The 23,420-nt window shown below is 36.2% G+C and overlaps 1 protein-coding gene across 9 annotated transcripts in view; it reads right to left on the reverse strand.

The window, feature by feature from the left end:
* Positions 1-1,151: 1,151 nt before the first annotated feature.
* Positions 1,152-23,420, reverse strand: part of LOC142342668 (CUGBP Elav-like family member 3-A) — a 50,047-nt gene continuing 27,778 nt past the window's right edge. For 4 of the 9 annotated variants that reach the window (XM_075394141.1, XM_075394178.1, XM_075394169.1 and 1 more), the window contains 11 exons: positions 21,232-21,311; positions 16,581-16,772; positions 13,839-13,986; positions 13,264-13,467; positions 12,788-12,967; positions 10,762-10,845; positions 8,331-8,596; positions 7,749-8,013; positions 4,783-5,322; positions 3,301-3,444; positions 1,152-2,865 (listed from right to left, as the gene is read on the reverse strand). In XM_075394141.1, coding sequence (XP_075250256.1) covers positions 2,738-2,865; positions 3,301-3,444; positions 4,783-5,322; positions 7,749-8,013; positions 8,331-8,596; positions 10,762-10,845; positions 12,788-12,967; positions 13,264-13,467; positions 13,839-13,986; positions 16,581-16,772; positions 21,232-21,311 — 2,231 coding nt within the window. In that variant the 3' untranslated portion in view covers positions 1,152-2,737. Of the gene's footprint in view, positions 2,866-3,300; positions 3,445-4,782; positions 5,323-5,681; positions 5,709-7,748; positions 8,014-8,330; positions 8,597-9,541; positions 9,612-10,761; positions 10,846-12,787; positions 12,968-13,263; positions 13,468-13,838; positions 13,987-16,580; positions 16,773-21,231; positions 21,312-23,420 lie in introns of those variants that run through there. The other 5 variants (XM_075394195.1, XM_075394151.1, XM_075394204.1 and 2 more) reach the window with 5 other exon arrangements.

Consider the following 23,420-nt stretch of genomic DNA (forward strand, 5'->3'; position numbering starts at 1 on the left):
CTAAAAACTCAACAAAACTGTCATAAACTCCATTCATTTATTTAATCTTGTTTCCGCTCCTTTAATCTAAAATTAATGTTAACCTTGTTTTAATTTATAACATTTGCTCTCCTATTGTCAGTTTTACATTTATTCAAGTATTCGCCCTGCGAATCCATTCATTACTGTGTGTGCGCTAAATTTATTCAGTTTAATGTACGCAGTTTCCATGTTGAGAATTTTGAAGCGTATTCGTTTTACGATTCCAAAATTATTAAACATTGAGAATTTTATGTGCTGTAATTGTCTGTCAAGTGGTGATAATTTACATTCATTAACATATACAACACATATGCAATTGAAAGTTCTCAGATTTATAAGCCTCGCATATGCTTAAATTTTCATCGTTAATTATTCTTAAATTTCACATTCGTAGTACTTCTACAACTTTGAGTTAAGTTATGTTCATCCCACTCGTTTACATGTTTTGTGTTGATTCTAAAAATTGTAAATACATTAAAAAATTTTTTTGTCACGAGGGAAATGTGATACGTATAGATACCTATTATATATCGAAACATTTATGTGCACTAAATTATTTACCCTCTATATCTATAATTATATCATGTGTTTTATAACTAAAAGTTATGACTTCTATTTATTCACCTATATTAATATTCCCGTTAGTCTACTAAATTATTTCATATTTTGTTCATAATAGTTTATCATAAGTTATCATAATTTCATTTAGTCAATCTGAATTCAAGTTACTCTGTAAACGCTCTTCATAATCTTAAGCTAAACTTAGCAACGGATTCGCACCGCGTTTCCAATAATCAGAATTCGTAATACACAAGTAGTTGTGTATTCGCCTAGCAATTCCTATCATATTCTTGAGACAAGTATTCGCAACGCGAATCCTAAATTATTCAATACGATAAAGCATAACAAAAATGCATACCGGAAGATATGCATCTAGAACTATAAATTCTTTTCATATTTTCAAGAGTTCTTGGAGTTTGACAGGTTGGAACGTTGCGCGTACGCACATTATGAATCCTCCTTTTATCTTCTCAGGGTCCAGGAGATAGCGGTGGTGGTGGTGGGGTGGGGGGGGGGGGGGGGGGGGGAGGGGGTGCTACAACTAAATCTCATTTACACATGAAAAACAGCAAATAATGAATAATAAATTCTGAATTAAGGCTGCGAAAATGATTGAAATTTTAGAATAAATCAGCAAAACCAGCAGATGTTATACATACCTCAATAAATGTCAACCGAAATTGGCTAAAGGAGATAGTAGTGAAATAGATAGCCTCTAAAGAAACAAATCACTTCGTCAGAAATAGAGATGAACTGGAACAAAGTAGGACTATAAGCCGAATATCATTCTCAGTCGAAATCAGACAAATAACCGATCAATCAAAATCTATCATAATCGAAAAGACCATCATTATTGCAACTTTAAGTTTTGCTTTGGTTACAAACAATTCCCTACATATTTTTCAAAATAAATTTTATATTAGATGCTTCATGGTTCGTTTATACAAAGCTGTTTGAACAGCCTGAATAATAATGCGATTAAAATAAGCCCAACATTGGCCGTACATTAAAAATAGCAAGCGATAGATTCCGCATGAAATGGTTGAGAAGATAAGTAGAACATTCTAGAAGCTCTCGCTTGTTTAGCATCAGTCGGAATGAGTGATCATTGGAATGAATGCAGCGTTGAAATACCAATTTCGGAATCGATCATTTAATTCACTTAATTTTATATTTTTAGACGTTTCTTTATTAATAGAAATTGGTATTTTGTAATGGAACAAAATTAGAGGAATAATTTAACTAGATTGCAGCACAAAGATAACAGTAGTCGTAATAAACTATGCTTTTGTTTTGGCTTTCCCAATAAATTCTAAGGAAAAAGCAGCTATTAAGCAACAGATAATGGGGTTGGGAATGGGGGGGGGGAAGTTACTGGTTAATATGTGGTTGAGGTGAAGACAGGAGTATTGTGTGAAATAAATGAGGTTAATTAAGCAATCTATTTTAATCTCTACTTCCTTAATACAGTGTCGAGTGAGCTAATTGGGACATCCAGAAAGGTAGGAGGAAGAAATAATAGCGGAATCATTAACGAGAATAGAGGGGGGGGGGGGGGGTATTGGGTTCTATTTAAGCAAGAAAGCTGGAAAAAGTCTATAAAATAAGCTATGGATGAACCAAAATGAAACCAAATGAAAAGATAGAAAAATAAGCAAGATACTAGAAAATAATGGCTATAAATGAGCTTCAAGTTAATCATGTTTACGCATAAAGAGAAAAGAAGAGAAAGATATTTGGCATTGTTTAGTATTGTGAAATGTAATTAATTGTATTATAAAAATAAAATGATTATTCAAGCAAGATTAATCTCAAAGTCACCCGCTAAATAAATGATAGTTTTTGCTTAATCAAATAATGAGATGACAGCAAACCAAAGGTTACAAAGATGTAAACTAAAAGAAAGTTTTTAATGTCAAGTTTATTGCAACTGTTGTGACTGCTTACAATGTTGACCAATCACGTTTCATCATGAGTCATGGCGTGACCTTTTTTTGGAAAGTTGAAGCATGGATAGATGATTGGCGGAATTTGATTGGTTGATTGCCCCGATTCTACTGCTGTGACGAGTCAGCCGGTGATTGGCTGGATTCCATTCGAAGGGTAATTGAATGTGTTTGCAGTGTGGGTGTGGGTAGGTGGGGCGGGGTTGTGGCTAGTAAGGCTTGCTCTGGTCTTTTGGCCTTTTATGTTGAACCTTGAGTCTCTTGTTGCCTATTTGGAAACCATGCATAGAATGGATGGCAGCTTCTGCACTCTGGGGGTTGTCATAACTTACAAATCCTGAAAAAACTCAATTGTCACGACTTTGAAATTTTGTTTCTCCGCCAAGAATCTTTATCTAAGGGGGAAAGGTGATCTATTCTGTCCCCTCCCCGTTCCTTAAACTTAGCAGGAGCGCCTGGAGCGTAAAGCTGTTTCCATTAAGCCGGGCTGTCGAAATATAAAAACGCATCAATTTGTTCACACGCATGCTTATCGATAGCTGTTTTTTTTCAGGGTTATCGAACAAGAACCCTAACACAAAAGGCACCATGAAGTCCTTACAAGTAGGCCCACCTTACATATTGACAAATATACTGACAGTTATCAAAACACAAATTAGGGCAACATTAAGCAATGGTGAAGGCGGAAGTAAAATTGATACGGCTTGAGGAAGATTGAACAAACAGAGTTCGTGTAAGGAGAGTATATGATGCAGAGTATGTGGTTACCAACCGAAGCATTTGGACTGGTTTGTGGCTCGGTCTATGAAGACTTTAGCACTGATGACCGTGCCGTAAGGCATAAACATCTGCGTCAGGTCCGCATCTGTACACTCCTGCGGCAGGTGGTAGATAAAAAGGTTGCAGCCTTCCGGCCCTAAACAATACACCCACGTTATACACCACCTTACAACAATGTCAAGTCAAAGCGCACCACCCTGTCATCCTTTCTCCCTTTCTCAGTTTTCACAGTCATGAAAATGGGATTGTTTGATTATTGTCGCCTGGTTTTCTTCCCATTAGAATTCCACGCAGAACTAAATACCTCATTATTAGGATCAAATTCAAGTGATAGGTAGCCCCAGTTATGAGTAAAAAATAGGTTGAAGATAGGGTAGGGTGAGGGTTAATGGGAAATAACCACTTGGCGTGAAATATCAACTCATTTCAAGTTGAATCATTCAGCTGGACATCGGATTCGTTTCTATGTCTAAGACTTCTATCACTACTTTCTTAATTGATAAATCAATTTAAATTGCCGCCCATATCTTTTCAAGTCAATTGTCAAGTAGCTTGGTTTTATTATATCTAGGAAGGTCAAAATGATATTTGTGGTCGTTACCACGTAGTATTTGAGCCTCTATCACACCAAGCCATTGTTCAGATTTCGACCATTACAATTCGAATATATTAGTTAATATTTTTACCATTAACAGCTGTGAATTGGTAAATTTTCGTGAGTTTACTGTCGGTCACTATAAAATTTGTGGCAAGCAGGATCTAGTTTTGGCTAGTTGGAACCGAGGCTCAAAGACCCTGTACCTCCATCCCGTTTCAGGTTTTACAAATGATAAAGTTAGGACAGACTACAGGAGAAGCGAAGAAAATAGCAGAAGCGACAGCGTCAGTTAGAAAGCAGAACTACTTCACGCCAATAAAATCTTCATTATTGCAAGTTAGTTAGCTCAATAATGATCGAGCTCTAAAATTACATATTTACTAAAATGAGGACAAGTTGATAAAATCGGCATTGAACTCAAAACGCTTCGTTAGTAGAAACTGGTAGCAAAACAAGGTGGTTAGTATTTGAAAAAATGACAGAATGATAAAGAAATGAAATTGTGAAAGAAAAAGACACAATATTGAACTCCCGCAACCATGTACAACAAGATACCAGATGAAAGAACTACAATCTACGCCATCCCACATGTCCTTTTCGCATATCTCAGTGAAGCTTCGCGGTGACATTAGAAGAATGATTACAGAGCAGAAATCAACGTTACAACACAACCAGCCGTGATCAAATTTTCACAGATTTCGATCCATCAACCCAAAATGACGTCACAATAGCTAATGATGACGTATGCCAACAATATGAGGCAATCTATAGGTGTGACGTCATCATTGAGAAGCATTATCCCACGCACAACATGAAGAACAGTCAGTTTTGTGTGTGTCCTCAGGTGCCCTCTTATAGGTGATAAACCCTGCTGACCTTTCTTAATAATCTGAGGTACACAGAGGAGGACTGCACTGGTGGTGCTACAGGGTGACTCTGACCCGTTTGAGCTGGCGTAGATTCCAGCCGTCGATTGTCCATTGCAGCTGCTACTAGCCGGCGCAACGCTCCCGTACACCAAGTTTCCCATCGTATCCTCGCTGAGAACGTTATTCGAGTCCAGTACCAGAGATCCACTGGATCCAGAAACGTTTGCAACTCCTCCCACAGCGGGAACTCCTCCATCCATCATCCCAATTTGCGGGTTAATTTGTGAGTTTTGCAGCTGAATTTGTTTGTCGAATGGTACTAGAGCACCTGGTTGGGGGTACATTGCAGCGGAAGACAAGGACGTTGATGATGACGTGGTGTAGCAAAGTACTTTGTCAGAGTTGTTCGCGTGTTGTGCTGAAGATTGAGCGTATGGTACCAATGACATTTCGTTAGTTGTAGGAGCCGGAAGTGCAAGCTGACTCATTGGCACTTGCCCCGCGCCGAGAGTGTTCATTTCGCAACTTACGAAAGCAGTTGCTGATGCTGCTTTCATCAAAAAGTTCATAATTCAATAATGTGATCATCTCAGTTTTAAAAAATATAACTCCAAGAAAAATTGTGAAAATGTTTGAATTTGAAACAATTGCATGTCCGCAATAATTAAAACTGAAATCTTGGTTATATCAAATGTTAGAATGGTTTAAAAGGGTTTCTGTTTGTAAGCAGGATAAGAGCAAAAACTGAAGCCACTCAGTTGCGAATCAGTCAGTTTCACAAGACGGATTAGAAGAGATGTTTAAAAGGAGTCTGATCTAATGTATAATGAAGTTACGTAGTAATGGAGGGTGGGGATGTTTAATAGAGGGGTTTCGTAAGATCAGTGACTCATAGTGGGCACATACTTGCACGATTTGACTGAGAAAGCACTCCTACAATCACAGCACAAAACAATTAGTTCATTTCCGACAATACAAGAAAACATCGCCATTACTGTTATCACTTAACAATAAACCAGTTACTTTCTTTGTTGTCAAAATACAAAGAACGTGATTATTTTTTAAACACAACCAGGGTTAATATAATATTTTTCAATGCAACAATTACGCCTTTCAGCAAACATTGCAATAAATATTCAAAATGACAACTTCTTGGTGTTCAATCTGTATTAGAAGGTTATGAATTGATAAGGTAGATGGGCGAATTATCACTTCTAAGAAAAAACTTTTTGCAGTTTTCCAAAAAAAATGAAGTGCAACGTTAAATTCTACGCAACCACCGAATATTAAACGTTTATGAGGTATTATTCAGAGATTATAATTGACAAAAAGATTAAGAGAATATTTTAAAAGTATATTCACTCTTCTAAAACTTCAATCAAGCTTCCAAAAAAGTAATCAGTGCTCAATGGCAAAAACGTTCAACAATTCATTATGATCAAACTTTGCAACTGCTCAAATCTGTACGTAGCACTTCAACATAGTAAGCAGTAAATGAACAATTTTTCCAAAAAAAAACAGTCATTTTCAAGCATTTCACACAAAAAAATTAGAAAAAAATCGGGTATAGTGGCAGCACTTGTTTGCGCTTTGAGATATCGAAATAAAACAGTCCTAAAAACGAACATCCATTTAACCTAACATCCAACGTTGTCAAAAATTTTCAGAAAGTAGGAACAAAAAGAAATAATTTTGATTATTGAGGTCATTAATTTGTTCAGTCTTTTCCTTGTGATCACATAATTCGCTATTTCGTCAACGAATTACTCTCAAACAAAAACACGAAGTGGTCACAGTAGACTGTTTCACCCAGGGGGCACAACTTATTCACAATTGCCGTAAAAATGTAAGCTATTAAAATACTAAAAATTTATAAAGAAACCAATTTTAGTTTATTAATGATATTTTGAATTAAACTTCTGCGAATAGATTTTCGCTGCTTGAAATTGTGAATGAGAGGACAATTTATATCAAACAAAACTTTTCAAAAAGGCAATGACGTACTAGTCACTCGAAAGTCAAAAAACAATCTAGCAAAAAAATTGTATTAAAAATATACCGACTAACGTTAGACAAATTGCTCTCAAACTCAGACAACGCATTTTCATTCAGGCGCGGCAGCTGAGATAAATTTTTCTTTATTGTTGCGAAGAGTCCAATTCGCGAGGAATTCAGACCCCGACCTCCGCATTTCTCAACAGAAGCAGTAACCGCTCGGATATAAGGCTGTGGTGATTTAGTATCTTACAATCGCAATACTATCTTACAAGCCGTGGTGATTTACTATCATACAGTCGCAATCTTACACAAAAAAATAAAAAATAAGCGTTAAAAAGTCACTTCAGAACTCAAAAAATGTTCTCGAACAAAAACGCAAAAACGATCAAGCAAAAATTTGTCACAAAAAAAACACGTTGGCAATAATCGCCTCAAACTGCATTCGAGAGCAATTAAAAAACCAAGCTGTGAATTAACAGAAATCAATAAAAGAAAATTTAAGATTTTTCAAATTGTCTGTTTGGGTTTCAGATAATTGTAAAAAATGACTTTTAGGCAATATCACGGCGAATTACGGAGAGTTCCGTCCAAACCCACAAAATCGCATTTCATATTACGTTTTTGTTCTGCACCATTAGTAAAACTCGAAAAGATCTGCTCCGAAACTTAATTCTTTGGGGGGCGTTACCAGTGTTCTATCCCAATTCGTTCGAAAAAAATCAAGGTAAAGATGATTCTAGAACAAAAGGGGTCAAGCAAATATTTTTGCATAAAAAGACACACAACTACAATAACTGCTTCAAAAGTTGTTCAAAAGAAGTTAAACATTCACAATAAAAAATCAATTTAAAGTATACTCCTTACTCATTCTGTCTCAAATAAACAGGGTATAGACCAGGTAGCATGGTTTAAGACGGAAGGTGAGACAGAATTTATAAGGATTAGTAGTGGTGGTAGTAGTGACAGGTGACTCACCCTCTCGCTGCTGAGATGGCAGATGGGCTTGGGCCTGTTGGGCAGCTGCCGCCTGGGCCACCGCTGCCTGAGCCTGGGCCAAAGCCGCCGCCGTTGCCGCTGAGGTCGCCTGGTGTCCCAAGGAGGCTGCCGCCTGCATGACCGCCAATTGCTGCTGACAGTGGGCCGCAACCACCAATTGCTGCTGCTGTTGTTGCTGCTGCTGATGCTGCTGCGCCACCACTGCCACCTGCTGCTGCTGGGCCGCTGCTGCCGCCACCAGCGCCTAAACCACCATCGGTCAAAAATACTCTACTTGCACATACTTCAAACACTCCTCTGTCGGATTGGCTGCACGAATTAAAGTTCTTAAAACTCCCTTGACATTAAAATCAATTTCGGTTCCTTCTTGTTAAACTAATCTGATCACACACAATCGCGAGATTATGTCCCCGATTCAGTTTCGTACAAAAATTGGATGGACCAAAATGTAATTTTCAGTAAAATGAGAATTCAGATACTCTCGGCCATCCTATGCATAAAGTGTCATGTATAACAATAGTAGATATAAACAAAATAGGTGAAAATTGTAGAATTGTTTACCTGCTGATGGTGCTGTGCCTGTTGATGATGGATCAAAGCTGCCATCAATTGGTGCTGCTGGGTTGGGTGTCCCCCCGTTGAGGGCGGCGAGAGCTGCGACTGCGACGGGTGACTGCCCGGCTGTAGCTGCTGCGGCCCCTGGCCCCCCGTGACCGGGGTTGGCGCCTGGGTGGGTGAGGAAGCAGCCGCCGCTGCCAAAAGCTGCGCCGTTGTTAATTGCTGCTGCTGCTGTTGGTGGTAGGAAGTTGGTGCCTGCCCCGAAGGTACTAAAACCATACACGCCCATCTCGCAAAACAATACACAAACTAGAGTGACGTCAATAGAGTTGACCAGGATGAAACACAAGGACATAATACCAGTTCTGTATTATAACAACGTTGACAACAACGTTGGATCTCTGGACAAAACTTATTCAAAACTCAGTTGAGATTGCACAAGACGTTGAACTCACAATAACGTAGATTTCAGCAGTGTTATTATTATCATTGAAAATCGAATAGTTGGACGGGGAAATTTTTAATGTGAACCAATGCCTACACGACGCTGATAATGACAGAGGTGCTTCCACGCGCAACCATATCCGAGACACAAGGTGGTTCAATCAAATTCACTTCCTTAACTTGATACTATTTCCATAATTATTGCTTCGATTCTCTTCATAATATATTTATTTAAAGGCTCCGAAGTTGAGATCCAGCAATTTGAGATTAGAGTTGAACATTTGACAATGGGTTGATGACAAATAATGAAATTTGAATATTTCTACAATGAAAATCTACTGTGAGGATAATAATAAATTATCGTTTAATCGTTTTTTTGTTGTAGTAATTAACCCGTTTTTTAAGTTAATTAAAGATTCCAGTCCACAACAAAATTGAATAGGTTCGGACAAAACGTAGCAGGAACGTACACGGTACTTGACAATAGCTCTTTAACCAATCGGGTTGAGAAAAACCAGTTTAAAAACAAGGGCAGTTATAACCTTGTTTATTTATCAATCACAACAATCCATTGCATCAAATAGAGTGAATATGTGTGATGCTCGTGATCAAATTTGTTTTCAGGACAAACAAAACGACAGACTCGAACGGGTCACGAGAAATAACTCAACAGACCATAGCAACTCATCATCATTAATTAATTAGTGATACAAGTTAGGTGATCAATATCATTATCATTGTCAGCAGCAGAGTTGTTGTTGTTTACAAACCTGAAGTGGGGTTGTTGTTGATGCACCTGGGCTAAGCCGAGGTTGTTTACGAGTATTTGTTGGATCATTTCTGCATAATAAACAACCAGTTTATAGTAATCTCTACCGGAAACATTTCCTTAATTTGTTCAAACCAGTCCAAAGGGCATTCAATGCATCCTCAGATTTTGTCCATAATAGAACTCCCGAATATTATTATACTTGCGTGAAAAATCTAATCATGCAAAACATAGCTAGCTTTAACAGCATAGTAAAAGAGAGAAAGAAACCAAGATTACATTTAAATCTATTCTATAGATTTCTGTGGAGGTCAAGACCCAATTTCTAACCCACAATGAAAACATTCAAACCCTTGTTTTCAAAAACTAAAGGCTGATTTATTACAGTCAACTTCTTGCCTTATTTTGGGAAAAAAACAGGCGAGAAGTCAGCTTCTAAAAACGCAGCCTAAAACATTTGAAAACAAGGTTTCGAAGCGAGGATTGATGTTAAATTCCTGTCAAGTGTTACTTCTTTGCGACAGTTCCTTCTCATTTATCACTATAAATAAGAACTATAACAAGTTTGTCAGAATTTCCAGGTAAGCGTGCTTTGATAACAAGTGCAGCATGTACGTGATCATCGATCTTGTTCTAGTAACTTTCAAAAAGTCATTTAATAGAAACATCTTTCTGCTATACTTTGTAGTTCCATAAATGAGAACCATTTCACGTTCATTAAGTAAATTTGGCAGGTTGAAACAAAAGGTTTTTAAAGTTATCTTGCCATTTTTTAGTTCCATTTTTAGTTCCCTTATCTCGGCAGACCTCGACTGTACCTGGGATTCTGTCTATGGACATAATTTAACTCAACTGCAACCAGAAATTATCCTATTTTTTCAGCCATGGAACTACACATATTCAAGATCGCCAGTGATTAAGTGCTCAAACTAATTAACAGTTCGAGTTAGGCTTTATAACTAATTTGATACTTATGTTTTAAAGCACAATTCAGTAAAATTCCAGCAGGCAAAAGTTAAATTTTGAATTTATATTTTATTGGCTGATTAAGCCAGGAAATTTGAATTTTCGTGCCATGAGTTTTCCCATCTAAAAATAGGTTGTTTTTATTTTTCGTGGGTTTTTCCTGTCTAAATCTAGGCGGTTTTTTGTTGTGATGGGTTTTTTTGAAACTGCTGTCTTATTTAGTAGAATATTATGTTAGTAGGTGGTAGAACTAACCAATGGGCATTCCCGTGAGAGCAGCTTGTTGTACTATAGCTGCCTGTTGTAACTCGGCCAAGGACACTCCGTGTGATGCAGCGACTGAAAGAGAAGACGACGTGGTTGCACCTTCCACTGTCATAACTTGTTATAACCAGCACTATTATTACTAATACTAGTACTATAATTGTTACTTTTACAACAAAACTAACTCCTTTTCCTCTCACGTTATAAGCAATACTTGTGGTACTGGTAAATTTGAGTATTATCAGTGGTTATTGTGACTATTAGCTGCCGTAAATCGAAGGGCAGATTGCTTCAAACTCAACTGCAGCAAAACAAAAGAAGGAAATTGAAAAATATGATGACAAATAACTTTTCCCGGTTTTCGACTCAGCAATAAACAAACAGCAGCAGTAGCATTAACTCAAGGAGAAAATATGCACAAATAATTTACAATTCAGTTTATTTTTTCTATCCACTAAATAATATTACCACACATTGACAACTAGTTAAACACTTTTTGTAATTGCAATGAGAAACGTACAAGTTTGCCTTCAACTTATACTGCTGCTTTTGCAAAATATGCCTGAGGATGAAAAGTGATAACTTCGATTAGCGAAACTGCAATAACTAGTGCAAAATACTTCATGCGCGAGACGATATAGACGATATGGCGGTTTTGCTTGATAGCGACTTGAAATTAATTTGCTCGTAAAAATTACGCCGCGTAAAATAGCACTAAACTGTTTAATAATTTCTAGTCGATAAAATACTACAACTGCAACGGTAAAAAAGACAGAATTAAAGAAAAGAAATGGTTCGCTTTTCCAATTAAAGCCAAGTTTAACAATCTTTTAAAAATTGGTTTCTAAACGAAGAAGACATTTTTGCAATAAATATGAGCTTTGACACCACTCTAACAACAAGGTTGAAAAAGCAATTATAAAAACTGACATCTCGCTTTTGTTTAGAGGATAAAAATATACATTAGCCTGAATAAAGTGACTAAATAAATAGAAGCTATCGCGTTTACAGATGGCACCGTCTTTTACTAAATTACTATCTGCGACTATCTGTTTTCCCCCAATTAAAATTTTCCTTTTCCTTCTCATTATAAAGTCTGATAAAGTCTGTAGGCGGGCGACCTGTCTCACCAGTTTACATCACTTGAAGCGATTTCACAAGTATACTCAGAAACAAGAACAAGTATCTAACACGCGAAAATGTCTGAGTTGTATGAAATTCGGTTCATGGTTTCACAGAATATTATTGCAGCATTTTAATTTCGGGTAAATAAACGAAAGATAAGATATTTCAGAAGTTATCTTTTTATTTCGGAAAACAGAGCCTATATCCTTGATTTGCAAAATTGTACAAAATAAGATGTACTTTTTTTGGTTATGAAAGTTATTTATTTGTTCAAAAAAAATGTTTAAGAAAAACTATAAAAACAGAAACTGACTCAGACCAGCTCATAGTTTTGCTGATATGGGGGAATTAATTGCTTATGGCTACTGATTAGAATCAATTGAATACCAAATCAAACCATTAACATGAGCCCGAAAAAGTTAACTTGCAACATTCACTGATAACTGGCACTTCTTTTTGAAAGTGGCTCATTCTAACACCATTTTCGATTTTCGATCAGACCGATACCTGTGTACGAGCACTAACTTTATTGAGTATCACAAGAAAATCTTGATAGGCAAAAATTTGCAATATCCTTTTTATAAATTTATAAATTACAAAATCTGTGGAAAAAGACTGTTTGAAAAGGCTCACTTTAAACAACCGCAGAATTAGTGTCTAGGATATAAACTCCCACGGATATACACACCCATTTTAAAATTTAATTTTGGTCGTGATAATTTATTTAGTCGTGATCGTTTCATATCAAGTCCAACGGGTCGCTAAGGCATGGCCATGGCCCGCGGGGCATGGCCAAACGCGCTAAATGCACAGTTCTCTAATAGTGAAGTGGGGGTTTATTTCCGTGAGGTTTTTTCCGCAACCGGCAGAATTATACTATTAATTTTCTAACCAATTTCGGGCAAAGTAGCAGAGGCAGCCAGCTGAGAGGGATGATAGAGAAGGGGTGCGGAAGCAGCTGGACTGTTGCTCACTGGGTTTCCATTGCCTCCGGGTCCGTGATGACCACCGCCTCCAGACGCTGGCATCAAGACTCCGTTAGCTGCTCCATTAGTGTTGTTATTGGCCTCGTCTGAAATAAAAGAAAAATTTCAGAAATGTTTTAAGAAGAGTGCGATTTATTCTGAATTTGAAGCCTGGGGTGCATAAGACGTCCCGCGCCAAATTACCGTAAACATCCATCACTAGGAATGGCTACATTCCCACAGCAATTTCTTCTGTACTGTTATTTTTAACTATAAAAAAATTACTGCTTAAATTTTCCAAGAAGAATCATTTAGCATTAGTATCAATCATCGCAGCATGGATGGGCTCAGCTATATACCAAACAGTGCCTTTATATATCATTGGATCTATCTGGAATCCTACCTGAGCAAGTGGAGTTTTTGTCAGTGGGGGAGTTGGTGTTGGGAGAGGCGTGTTGAGGGTGGGGGTGCTGTTGGGACGCCAGGGGTGCGGCCTGGATGGGGCTGCCCCCGTTGGTCAGACTGTGGGGAGGGGGCTGGGGAGGAGCGACGCCACCCGAGATACCTCTGAGAGCTGAACCCAACTGGTGGTGAGGTCCAATTAGTCCTACACAGCAAACAAACAACAACAACTAAATGGACAGAGAAACAAAGCACATTTCAAGAAAAAATTTAACACAACTGCACAGACATCTAATTATCAATGTTTTCAAGCTTGTCTCGACAAAACGGTGACTTTTTTGTTACTTTAACAATACGTATCCCGCCCCGAGGAATTAGCAAAAATATGTTAACTGTTGAACAAACAATGAAACAATTTCACGCACTATAGGAGTTTAATTTTTTGTAAGTGAAGCCAGATGACATTCGTTCCTAATGACATATTCAGGATCAACATTGAAACCCTTTAAGCAAGCACACGGTAAGTTTGCATACCATCGCTTTATATGAGCAGTAAAAATTGCAAAAGAGGCGAACCATTAGGGGTGACAGAGCAAGCTGGGGATGCCAATCCGTTCACACTGACAGGGGTTCCCGATGGGGGACAACCAGCTGGTCCCGAGGGAGAATAGAAAGATCCTGCAGCTGCTGCCGCCAAAATCTGCTGTTGCTGCTGCTGTGCCAACTGAAACAAGACCAAAAACACCTGTTATTACCGAAGTGGGGATAGTAATTAGATATTAAACAATCATCACTAGAAACTGACTCGACGAACGATACTCGTTAGCGTGGCTACTGGCTTGACGTGTGTTATACTCACAGAATACTATAACACAGCTTTTCATAATTCAAAGAACACTAATATGGCACAGCCGTCTTTTTTAAATAGATTTACACGAGTTGCATTTTCGCATATAGCTCGAATCTTGGACTTTTTTTACTGTGCTGGGGCTAATTGAATTTTGATGATTTTACATTGAATCTTTGTTTGATAATAGCCTGTCACTTTTCGCGTCACCCGATAAAATTAAAACAGCAAATCTTTAATTTTAAAACCGGAAGTAATTTTGAACGCACACTGAATAGTCATTCTATAACGCTAAAGACAATCGTTATAAAAATAAACTAATTGATGTGTTTTTTGGTAAACTAAACGCGAACTTTTTCTGAACCAAGAGTGATTCATTAATAAAAGCTTGCTGAATGATTTTAAATAGACACAGAACAGATAACTATCGAAGATGAAAATCTGAAAGACAGTCAACATCGAGATCAACATTTCGAGTGCAAACAAACTGAAAACGTCAAAGACTACTAATCCTTATTCTATGACTGTCATAGTCATACTCAAGAACACCTTATTTAGGCTTAACATCAAATCTTGGCAGTTTTAGCTAAATCTGTAGGCTCCGTTTTCTTTTTCAAAATAACTATGTAAAAAAACCTTGTACAAATAAATTCAAATTGGTGAGCGACATTAGCGACTATCACATCAACTTTTAAAGAGCTCTATTGCTCTGTATGTGCTATTTTCACGTTTTTGGAAACTGTCAACAGAAGCCCAGTTGGTTATTCAACTGCAAACTTAAAAAAATACTCCTGGACACATCTTTGGTTTTTTTAGTGACAACACGGAGAGATAATCAACCACCAATTTTTAACCACTAACATAAAGTGGTACGGTTTCATACTGGCTCAAATACAATCTTCATTGAAACACTTTCTTTCTCAATGTTCACGAATATTCTCAATATTCTTTCGCCGGTTCGTTTTTTTTTGAAACTTGAAAGAACTTAGATTGGATTATGAAAAAAAGAAAATTGAACTTAATATACTAAAGGACGGAAATCCTTAATTTATCGCCACTGCGAATCTTAATTGTATAGCTGACGTGGAAATCAAACAAAATTATCACAATAAGCATCTGATCAAAACCAATAAAAGTTTTTTAAAATATTTAATAAACTATCTTCAGAGAGTGTCGGGTCCTCGTTTAATATTTTAGTACGAAGGTAAAATTAATAATTCTTTTCAGCCAATTTTCAAACTAGAGTAGCGCAATATGATAGCTCTCGTTTTCCCATCGTGAGTCTCGCTGAAATAGACGATGGTATAAAAGATGGCTGGTTTGATCAAGAGCTCTAACGTAAATCACTGAAAATTTTTACTACTTTAGTCAGATTGTCAGATTACATGCCATAATTAATTCCTAGTTTGACTTTCAGAAAATGATCAAAGGTAGGTTTAACGGCTAAACTCAAATTTTTCAACGGAATTTAAAATTGTTGGCTATGCAATAGCGGCAGCATATATACAACCTATAAAAATTGCATCGAGAATAACAGCCGCCACAAATTTGATATTCATCAGTAGCTGATAACGATAACAAAATCCAAAGTAATTTAAAAATAGGCAAAATTTTTACATATTCAACTTACGCTAATGCAACGTAAAGCTATATGTAATTACATGAAAAACAAAAATACGATCAAAATCTGAAAACACGGCAACAATACAAGATAGCAAATTGGCTGAACTAACTGTTGTATAGAACATATAATTGTGATTTTGACAATCAGTTTGTCATTTAAACTTACAAGATACCAATATCAACACTTCGGCCAATTTACTAGCACTTGACTTAAAAACGTCGATACATGTAAGGAAGATTCTTACATCACAGCACAGCACCTGGCGGAACACCACATATTACAATACCTTGCGGATCACCACAAGTCACTTCAGCTCAGGGGACCGTTTCCATATTTGGACAAGATCACCATCGATAAGTGCTTGAAAACATTTTTAAGAGTCAGCTCTTAGAACAAACAATACGTCGTATAATACAGCACCTTTTAAAATACAATTCATATTTAATCAAGAACAGAAACCACGGACAGCAGATCATTTGTGTCCGATTCCATAGGTAATTTTGAGCAAAATAATTTATTCTTCATCGACACAAAAATAGAATTGTACTAATTGCATCATTAACTTTAAAACTGTTTTCTTTCCTCAGCAACGATTTTTTTTTACTTTTATGAATGAACAATAACGTGGGTATTTATTTAGCAACACTATAGCGTAGGATGAATAAAAACAAATTTGTCTTGCTATTCCCAACCATTAATGTCTTTTGCTGCCATTACAAGTAGTATTGAAATAACATACAAGTTTCGCTAGGTAAACAGATACACACTTATGAGGAAAGAAAACATATCGACTAAATAACCGAAATGATGATCAATCGAATCGAGTGATTGAGATTATGGTACATACCTGAGTGTATGCTGTGGCGTACTGTGCTGCCAGAAGGGGGTTGGCAGAACTCGGGGCTGCCACGGGACTACTGGCAGCGGATGCAGCTGCTGCCATTCCACTCATCTGAGCATTGAAATGCTGTTGCATCTTTCGAATGGCTCTCTCCCTCTCAGTGTCCGCAAACTTTACTACAATGCTCGACGAAGCTCCCTGTAAGCAGGCCATTATTAACCAGATTATTGAAAACTGGATTTGGTCAAAGTCAAAATAGATATAAAAAAAACCAAAAATATTAGCAAGCTGGTGGCTTTCAAAAACCCCGCATTTTATCTAGCGAAAGCTTTCTTTTTCAAAACAGACAAAAGTATAATTTTCAATAAAAATAATTCCTCAATTTTCTATTCACAATTCCATACGTCACATAAGCAGAATGAACAAAAATAGTACTTACGATTGATAATTTATTGCATCAACTAGGCGCACTCGCGTTAAAAATATGTGTTGAAAAACGGATGTTTGTGAGGAAAACAATTAGTGACAATAATAATTATTAATAAAGCAAGAAAATCAGACCTAGCTAGAATTCAGATTTTTTAATTGGAAGGCGGTCCTCGAAACCGTAGAAAACAACAAAAATGATTTTTTTTGCAAAATATTTTATCACTAAAGGTTCATTGAGCAAACTGTGCTTTAGAGCTGTGAACTTCAATGAAAAAAAACATTGACAAGAAAATCAGTTTCAAATTTAAAATAATGCAGAACTACAGAAATCTCCAAAGAGAAAAGGTGTAAAAATATATTGAAGAGCAGATAAATAATTGATATCAAGTCGAGAGGGGAACGAAAATTTATTAAGTTTAGCTTGAAAAAAAGGTAATAAATTTGGCAGTATAAAAAGAATGGATGCGAGTGTTTTCACAGGCAAACAACTTGCCAAATGATTAATTCAACAATTTTTATTATCAATCAGTCAGAGGAAGAATTGCACAACAACAGTAATAACAACAAAAGTCGCCAGCGGGCGCCGGTTGGCTTTTACAATAATGAAAACCGAGAAGAATTTGTTCAGGTATCTTAAATTGAGCGTCACGAAAGCTATCAAGAAAAAAGTTTCAATTTTCAATCGACGGAAAAGTAATTAATCAGAGATAATGACTAATCAAGCAGGAAATGGCATACGGATTCTTCTCTTTAATTTTTGATAATTTCGACTGATTAGCCACAATTTCAATTTAGGACTGAGTTTATAATCAAATTTCAAGTGAGGGTTCTCGACTCCGTTTCCTGCTGATTTCTGATCCAAAAAAGGTATAAGATGACAAATCGCTTATTTTAAAGGAAATGCTTACGTCATAAAATCAACAAAACTTTGTTCATACGTACTCAAAACAGCTCTTTGTTATAGCAGGGAAACGTCAATTGAAACCCTCGCGGAGAAACTCTTAAAACGCGAAAACTTTGAGCAAAGACCGAGTTGTCTGAAAGTGTTGATTCTAGAAATCGTTTTTACCTTTGTTAATGGGGTAATTAGTCAAACACCGTTTTGAAAATAAGGCGGAAAATATTTTGTTCAACCTTCCGCCTTTCTCTGCAGGTACAGAAATAATATCATAGCTAGTGGCAAATTGAAAAAAACAAACAAACAAAAAGGTACAAAGTTGGTGACAAAATGTAGTTAGTAAACAAATGGAGCATAAAAGTACGGAAAAAAATAACAACACAACACGGGGAGAGAGGTAGAGAAAGAGAATAAAGAAAAAAGAGAAAAGTTGTAACTAGTTAGCAAGTTAGTTAGTGAGTTAACTAACTCTATTGTATGTGCCCTAGTAGACTAATGGCTTCATTTGTGGGCAACCACACAAACCAGAATACAACTTTATAAGCGAAGAAAAGCGAAATGGGGCCAATTTTGCCGTAACTGAGGGAAGACAAAAAAGGAGAAATGAGAAAACTAGAAAAATGGAGAAAAAAAGAGAAGGGAAGAAAGAGATTGAAGAAGTAGTGCCCAAATGGGAAAATAAATGAAGGAAGTCATAGTAAAAGTGGGATGAAAAGTATTTACATTTTTATAATACCATTACCATTATTATTATTACTCAAAACCCAGTACCCCTCATTTGACTGACTAGTATTAGATTTATTATCACCAGTATTAGCGTCAGAATTAGAATTTATATTAGCTCATTTCTTCTCATCCTCACTCAGTGAAAAGATGATGATGCAATGTATGAACAGAAGCCTCTATTGCCATTGCACCCCTATACAGCCGGTAGTTTGTTCCTACATTTTATGCTGCATCTCCTATACCTTTTAATGCTTCCTCGACTTTTAGCAAATTTCCACTCTAATTGTTGGGGCGGGGAGGGGTATAGAGGCAAGCACAGGTAATAATTGCATAATTGCAACCCGAAACTCGGCCTAATTCTACTTTACTTTGTTGCAAGCTATAAAGCCACAAAAAAAAACAAACTTACATGCATCTTGGAACATTTTAATACCTCTTTCTGTAAAAGTCTGCTAAGTTATAGTGGTAGGTCGAGCCATTAAATATTTTATCGGACACTCATTCGGAACGAAGTCTCACTAAAAACTTTCCAAACAGAACACTAAATAGAACAGTGACACTAAAATGAGCTTTGAAATATTTGTTTGATTCGAGTAAGAAAAATTTAACTTCCAAAAACAAGCGTAACTACGTGAAGCGTATGAAGTTCAATAAAAAAGCTATCTCAATTATTGATGGAACAAAAAAAAATTAAACCGTTTTGATGAAGTCGCACGCGTAACTTGATCTGAACCGACTGTACTGGGCCAAATTAAGGCAATCTAAAAATTTGTCTGTGAAAAAGTAAACAGAATGTAATCCAAAACACAAGAGAGGAAAAGGAAATCTAAGTTGACACTTTTACAGTCTTGCTTTTACAACTTAATCAGTCGTAATAAAACTCTGTTACCACATACAAGAGCACATTGTTAAAACTAGCTCGTCAGGCAAAAAAAATAAGAAGCATTTGTGCGGCAGTTAACTAATATGTTCACGGTCTATGCTGCTTGTGAACAAGCGCAAAAATTCACACCGATTAAAACTTTTCCGCCTGAGAGAAGGGAAGTAGGTAAATCTAGACGCAATTAACAGGAAAAAGCTCAAAAAAATTAAACTCAAAAATTGACTAACTTTCTCGATACCATAACAGCAATTTTTAACTTTGCAACAAAGCAAGTTTAAAGTTGCAAAATACGTACCTGATAATTAGTTATTCACACTTCAGAACACGCTCGGGGAAATTGTGAAAATATTTCAGAAACACTATATTTCAACGGGAATCGGTATATACTTGCAAGCGCGCGATCCTGATCAAAAGATATGTTGAATAGCTTTATAATTAATTCCTTAGGCCAATTAAGGAAAAAATTCAAACTCTCAAAAATATTTATTTCTGCGGTTAGGTCAAAAATTCTACAGATCTTAATATAGATCGTGACTTTGTGCAATATAGTTCAATTTAACTAGAGAACAATTACTAAATACTAGCTTACCAATTTCAAAGCAACTTGCTTAATCCAAACGCTATTAAAACGGGGTTGATGACTAATAAATTGACAAAAGAGTTCTTAGTAATTATTGAACTCGGGCGGGAAAATATTTTTATTTTTAATCAACTAGTCATTTAAAAGGAGACAAATTACTGCCTGAATCTTTTGATTAACTTGACATATTAACTCACTCTCATAACTAACACATGCTACTTTAGAAATTGACAAGCTAAGATTTATAGCTTAACGAGAATGGAACCAAAATACCCCCATTTATGTATTTTTTCTCTGTTACCTTGAAAAATTAGGGCGAGTGCCTCGCTGAAGGTAAAAACTGCATCTTAAAATAAGCTGACATGGCCCAATATTAACAAAAATGAAGTATCAATTCTCTGAAAAAAGTATAAATTTATCTCGGCATCATTTCATTTTATTGTCGTGGCAGAATTTTTTGACAAATAATTAAACAGCACGACACCGAAATTAGGTTTGTAGGATTAATACAAGACAGAGCGTCAATAACGACGTCTACACAGCAGAATCGCAGGTGAAAAGAGGGCGTGGCGTTTGAGCTGAACAAATTCGGTCATACTTAGTTCTCAAATGTTTCCAAGAGAACTAAATTTTCAAATCTCACTCAACAATAATAAAGGTACCTAATTTTAAAAAGTAAGATTTTAATTAAACTTTTATTTAAGACTTATTTAAAAAGTTGTCTAACTGATTTGTCGGCCTACTATGCAATAGTTCAGAATAGTCGAACATGCTGCAACGTTACCAAAAATTTTTGGTTCGTTCAAATTTTTTGAAGTTAGATAATTGAGGGTCAACTTTGCAAATGTACAATAAATTAACAGATTTGAAAACAGGTCAGTACTTAATTTTTAAAAACTTGACTTCGAATCCCCGTACTGATTTACACCACTGGCCAGTAGTGTTATTCAACTTGGCGGTTTAAAAAGGCACAAAATGAAAACCACTCTTGATAAATGTAGGCGATATTAATCGCGAATTGCGCTATTGTTGATTAAAATTACCTGTTCGGTCCTATACGTATAATATAACTACCTGATCAGTACAGGTTTACAAAATGAGTTGAACAAATTCTGCCAATAGTGACACCGTGTACACTTACCGGCATGGTCCTGGTGCCGTGGATCTTCTCAATGGCCTTGACTGCCTCTGCGTGCTCCTTGAACTTGATGAACGCACAGCCTGAAAAGAAAAAAACATGGTTATTAGCCTGAAAAGAAAATGATTAAAAATTATAGCGCCTTGATCAAACTTTAACAGGCATGAAACAGTCAGCTTAAAGCCATTACAAGTAAACGCCCAAATTGATTCTGCTATGTCTTTGCTTTGTCTTTTTCAGAGTTAATCGCTACTAATAAAATATTTTTCAGCGTCAAGGGAAGAGCTTGAAGATTGATCAAAACATTATACTTTGGATACTTCAATTCCACTTTTTGACAGTGAACACCCAAAAACCGTCTTTTTACAGATTTTTTTAAAAAATAGAAACTCAGAAAAAAGTCATGCCTGAAAAAGTCACTCCAGAAGTTAAATCGAAAGAATGTTTTACAAGAAAACGGTCAAGCAGAAATTTTGCACAAAAAAAGACACATGTTTACAACAATTGCTTCTAATTTCCTTCGAGAGCATTTAATAAAAACTTACTTGAATAAAAACACTACATAGAGACCTTAGACGGTCAGCACAAATGACAACATACAAAAAGGCCAATTTCGAAAATAATTTTAGAGCACTTCCAAAAAATGTTCAAGGCAATTTTTAAAAGCAAGTTTTCATTCGACAAAATCTAGTATTTATAATTATCTTTTCCTTCAAGGAAAAGATAAATATCGAATGCCACAATAATGCTACTTATCTAACATGCTCTGGTTATCCAGCATAGCCACGCATTTGGTATCTCAAAGTTGAAGTTTTTTACTTTTTTAAAATTTTCGGAGTCTTGAGTCTTCCTTGGAGATTTGAAAATTAATAAAAACAAACCTAAGTAGTTTATATTAAATATGCTTGTCAAAATCAACAACGAATACTTCTTACCTATGATCTGCGGATGTATATAAGAATCCAACAGGAATTTGAGTGTACAGTTTAAATGGGAACAAAACGTCGGTGTATTTTAGCTAACAGTGTACATTTCAGATCTAGTCGATCAGTCCAAGTGGCATAATGAGATGTTAATGAGGCAAAAATTGATACGGTATTCCCCTCAACTCTTCTATCTTACTCTCTATGTTTTCTCTATTTTCTGTGTTATGCTGAAGATATTGATAACGGATATAAAAACAGGCATGAACAAACGTCAACACACCGTATGCCTGCTGGGAGGTCAAAATTGAAAGCCACCAAAATAGATGTCAGTAGTAAAACTACTTCATTTTAGTTGATTAGCTCAAACATCTTTTTTATTAACTCGGTTCAGTTCAGCAAGTTTCTCAAGTTTTGCTCCCATACTTAGTAAAAACAGTCAGCGACCCTCTATATTTCAGTTTCAAAAAAAATTCTATTCTACAATTTCTTCATGTTGATGTGAATTATTTTGGTGTGAATTTTGGTGTGAATTAATTCCTTATCATTGTTTGACAGCAATATACCAGAATTTGTAATTTTGAGATTTTTCACCATAAACTAATCAACTGCTGCTAAATTTCGAACAAAATTATACCTTTTTGCGAATCCATATCAATTTGCGCGATTGAAACGGAACAGAACAATAATCAAGTTCCACTGTAATGAAAACAACAAAAGACAGCCTAGTGTCCCATAAACAATTAGACAAAGTTGGTCACGCTGTCACTTCTGAGATCCCCGTGAACAAACTTCCCAAATTAAGCAGACGTGGATGCTCTTTCCCAGTCTAAGTTGGCGTCTTCCCAATTAAAGTAATCTATCTGAACGGAAGCGGTGTAAACAGATGTAATAAAGCCTCGACGCCAATTTTTGCCAATGTCTTTATTTTAAAAAGTAACGGTGTGCTTTTTAATCAAACTGAAAGCTGTAAGACAACCCCCTTTCGCTTTATTATCAAGTAATTACTCGAGCGCTAACCAAATAAATATGCTTGGTAAAATTTTGACAGGAAAACAAAATATTTCAACGCAAGAGAAAAATTGTTTCAGCACGATAACATTTAGTTGTCGCCAATAAAAACGTTACTATTTCAAACCACCAAAACAGAAAAAAACAACACGTCTCAACAATTTTAAATAGCAAAAATCTGGTTTAATTTAGTTTAACACACGTGTTAACATCACTGCTTTCAACTTAAAGACAAAACTAAAAATTTGAAGTGAAAAA

This window comes from Convolutriloba macropyga, chromosome 1 (assembly GCF_964194025.1).
Source record: "Convolutriloba macropyga chromosome 1, txConMacr16.3, whole genome shotgun sequence".
Classification (NCBI taxonomy): domain Eukaryota; kingdom Metazoa; phylum Xenacoelomorpha; order Acoela; family Convolutidae; genus Convolutriloba; species Convolutriloba macropyga.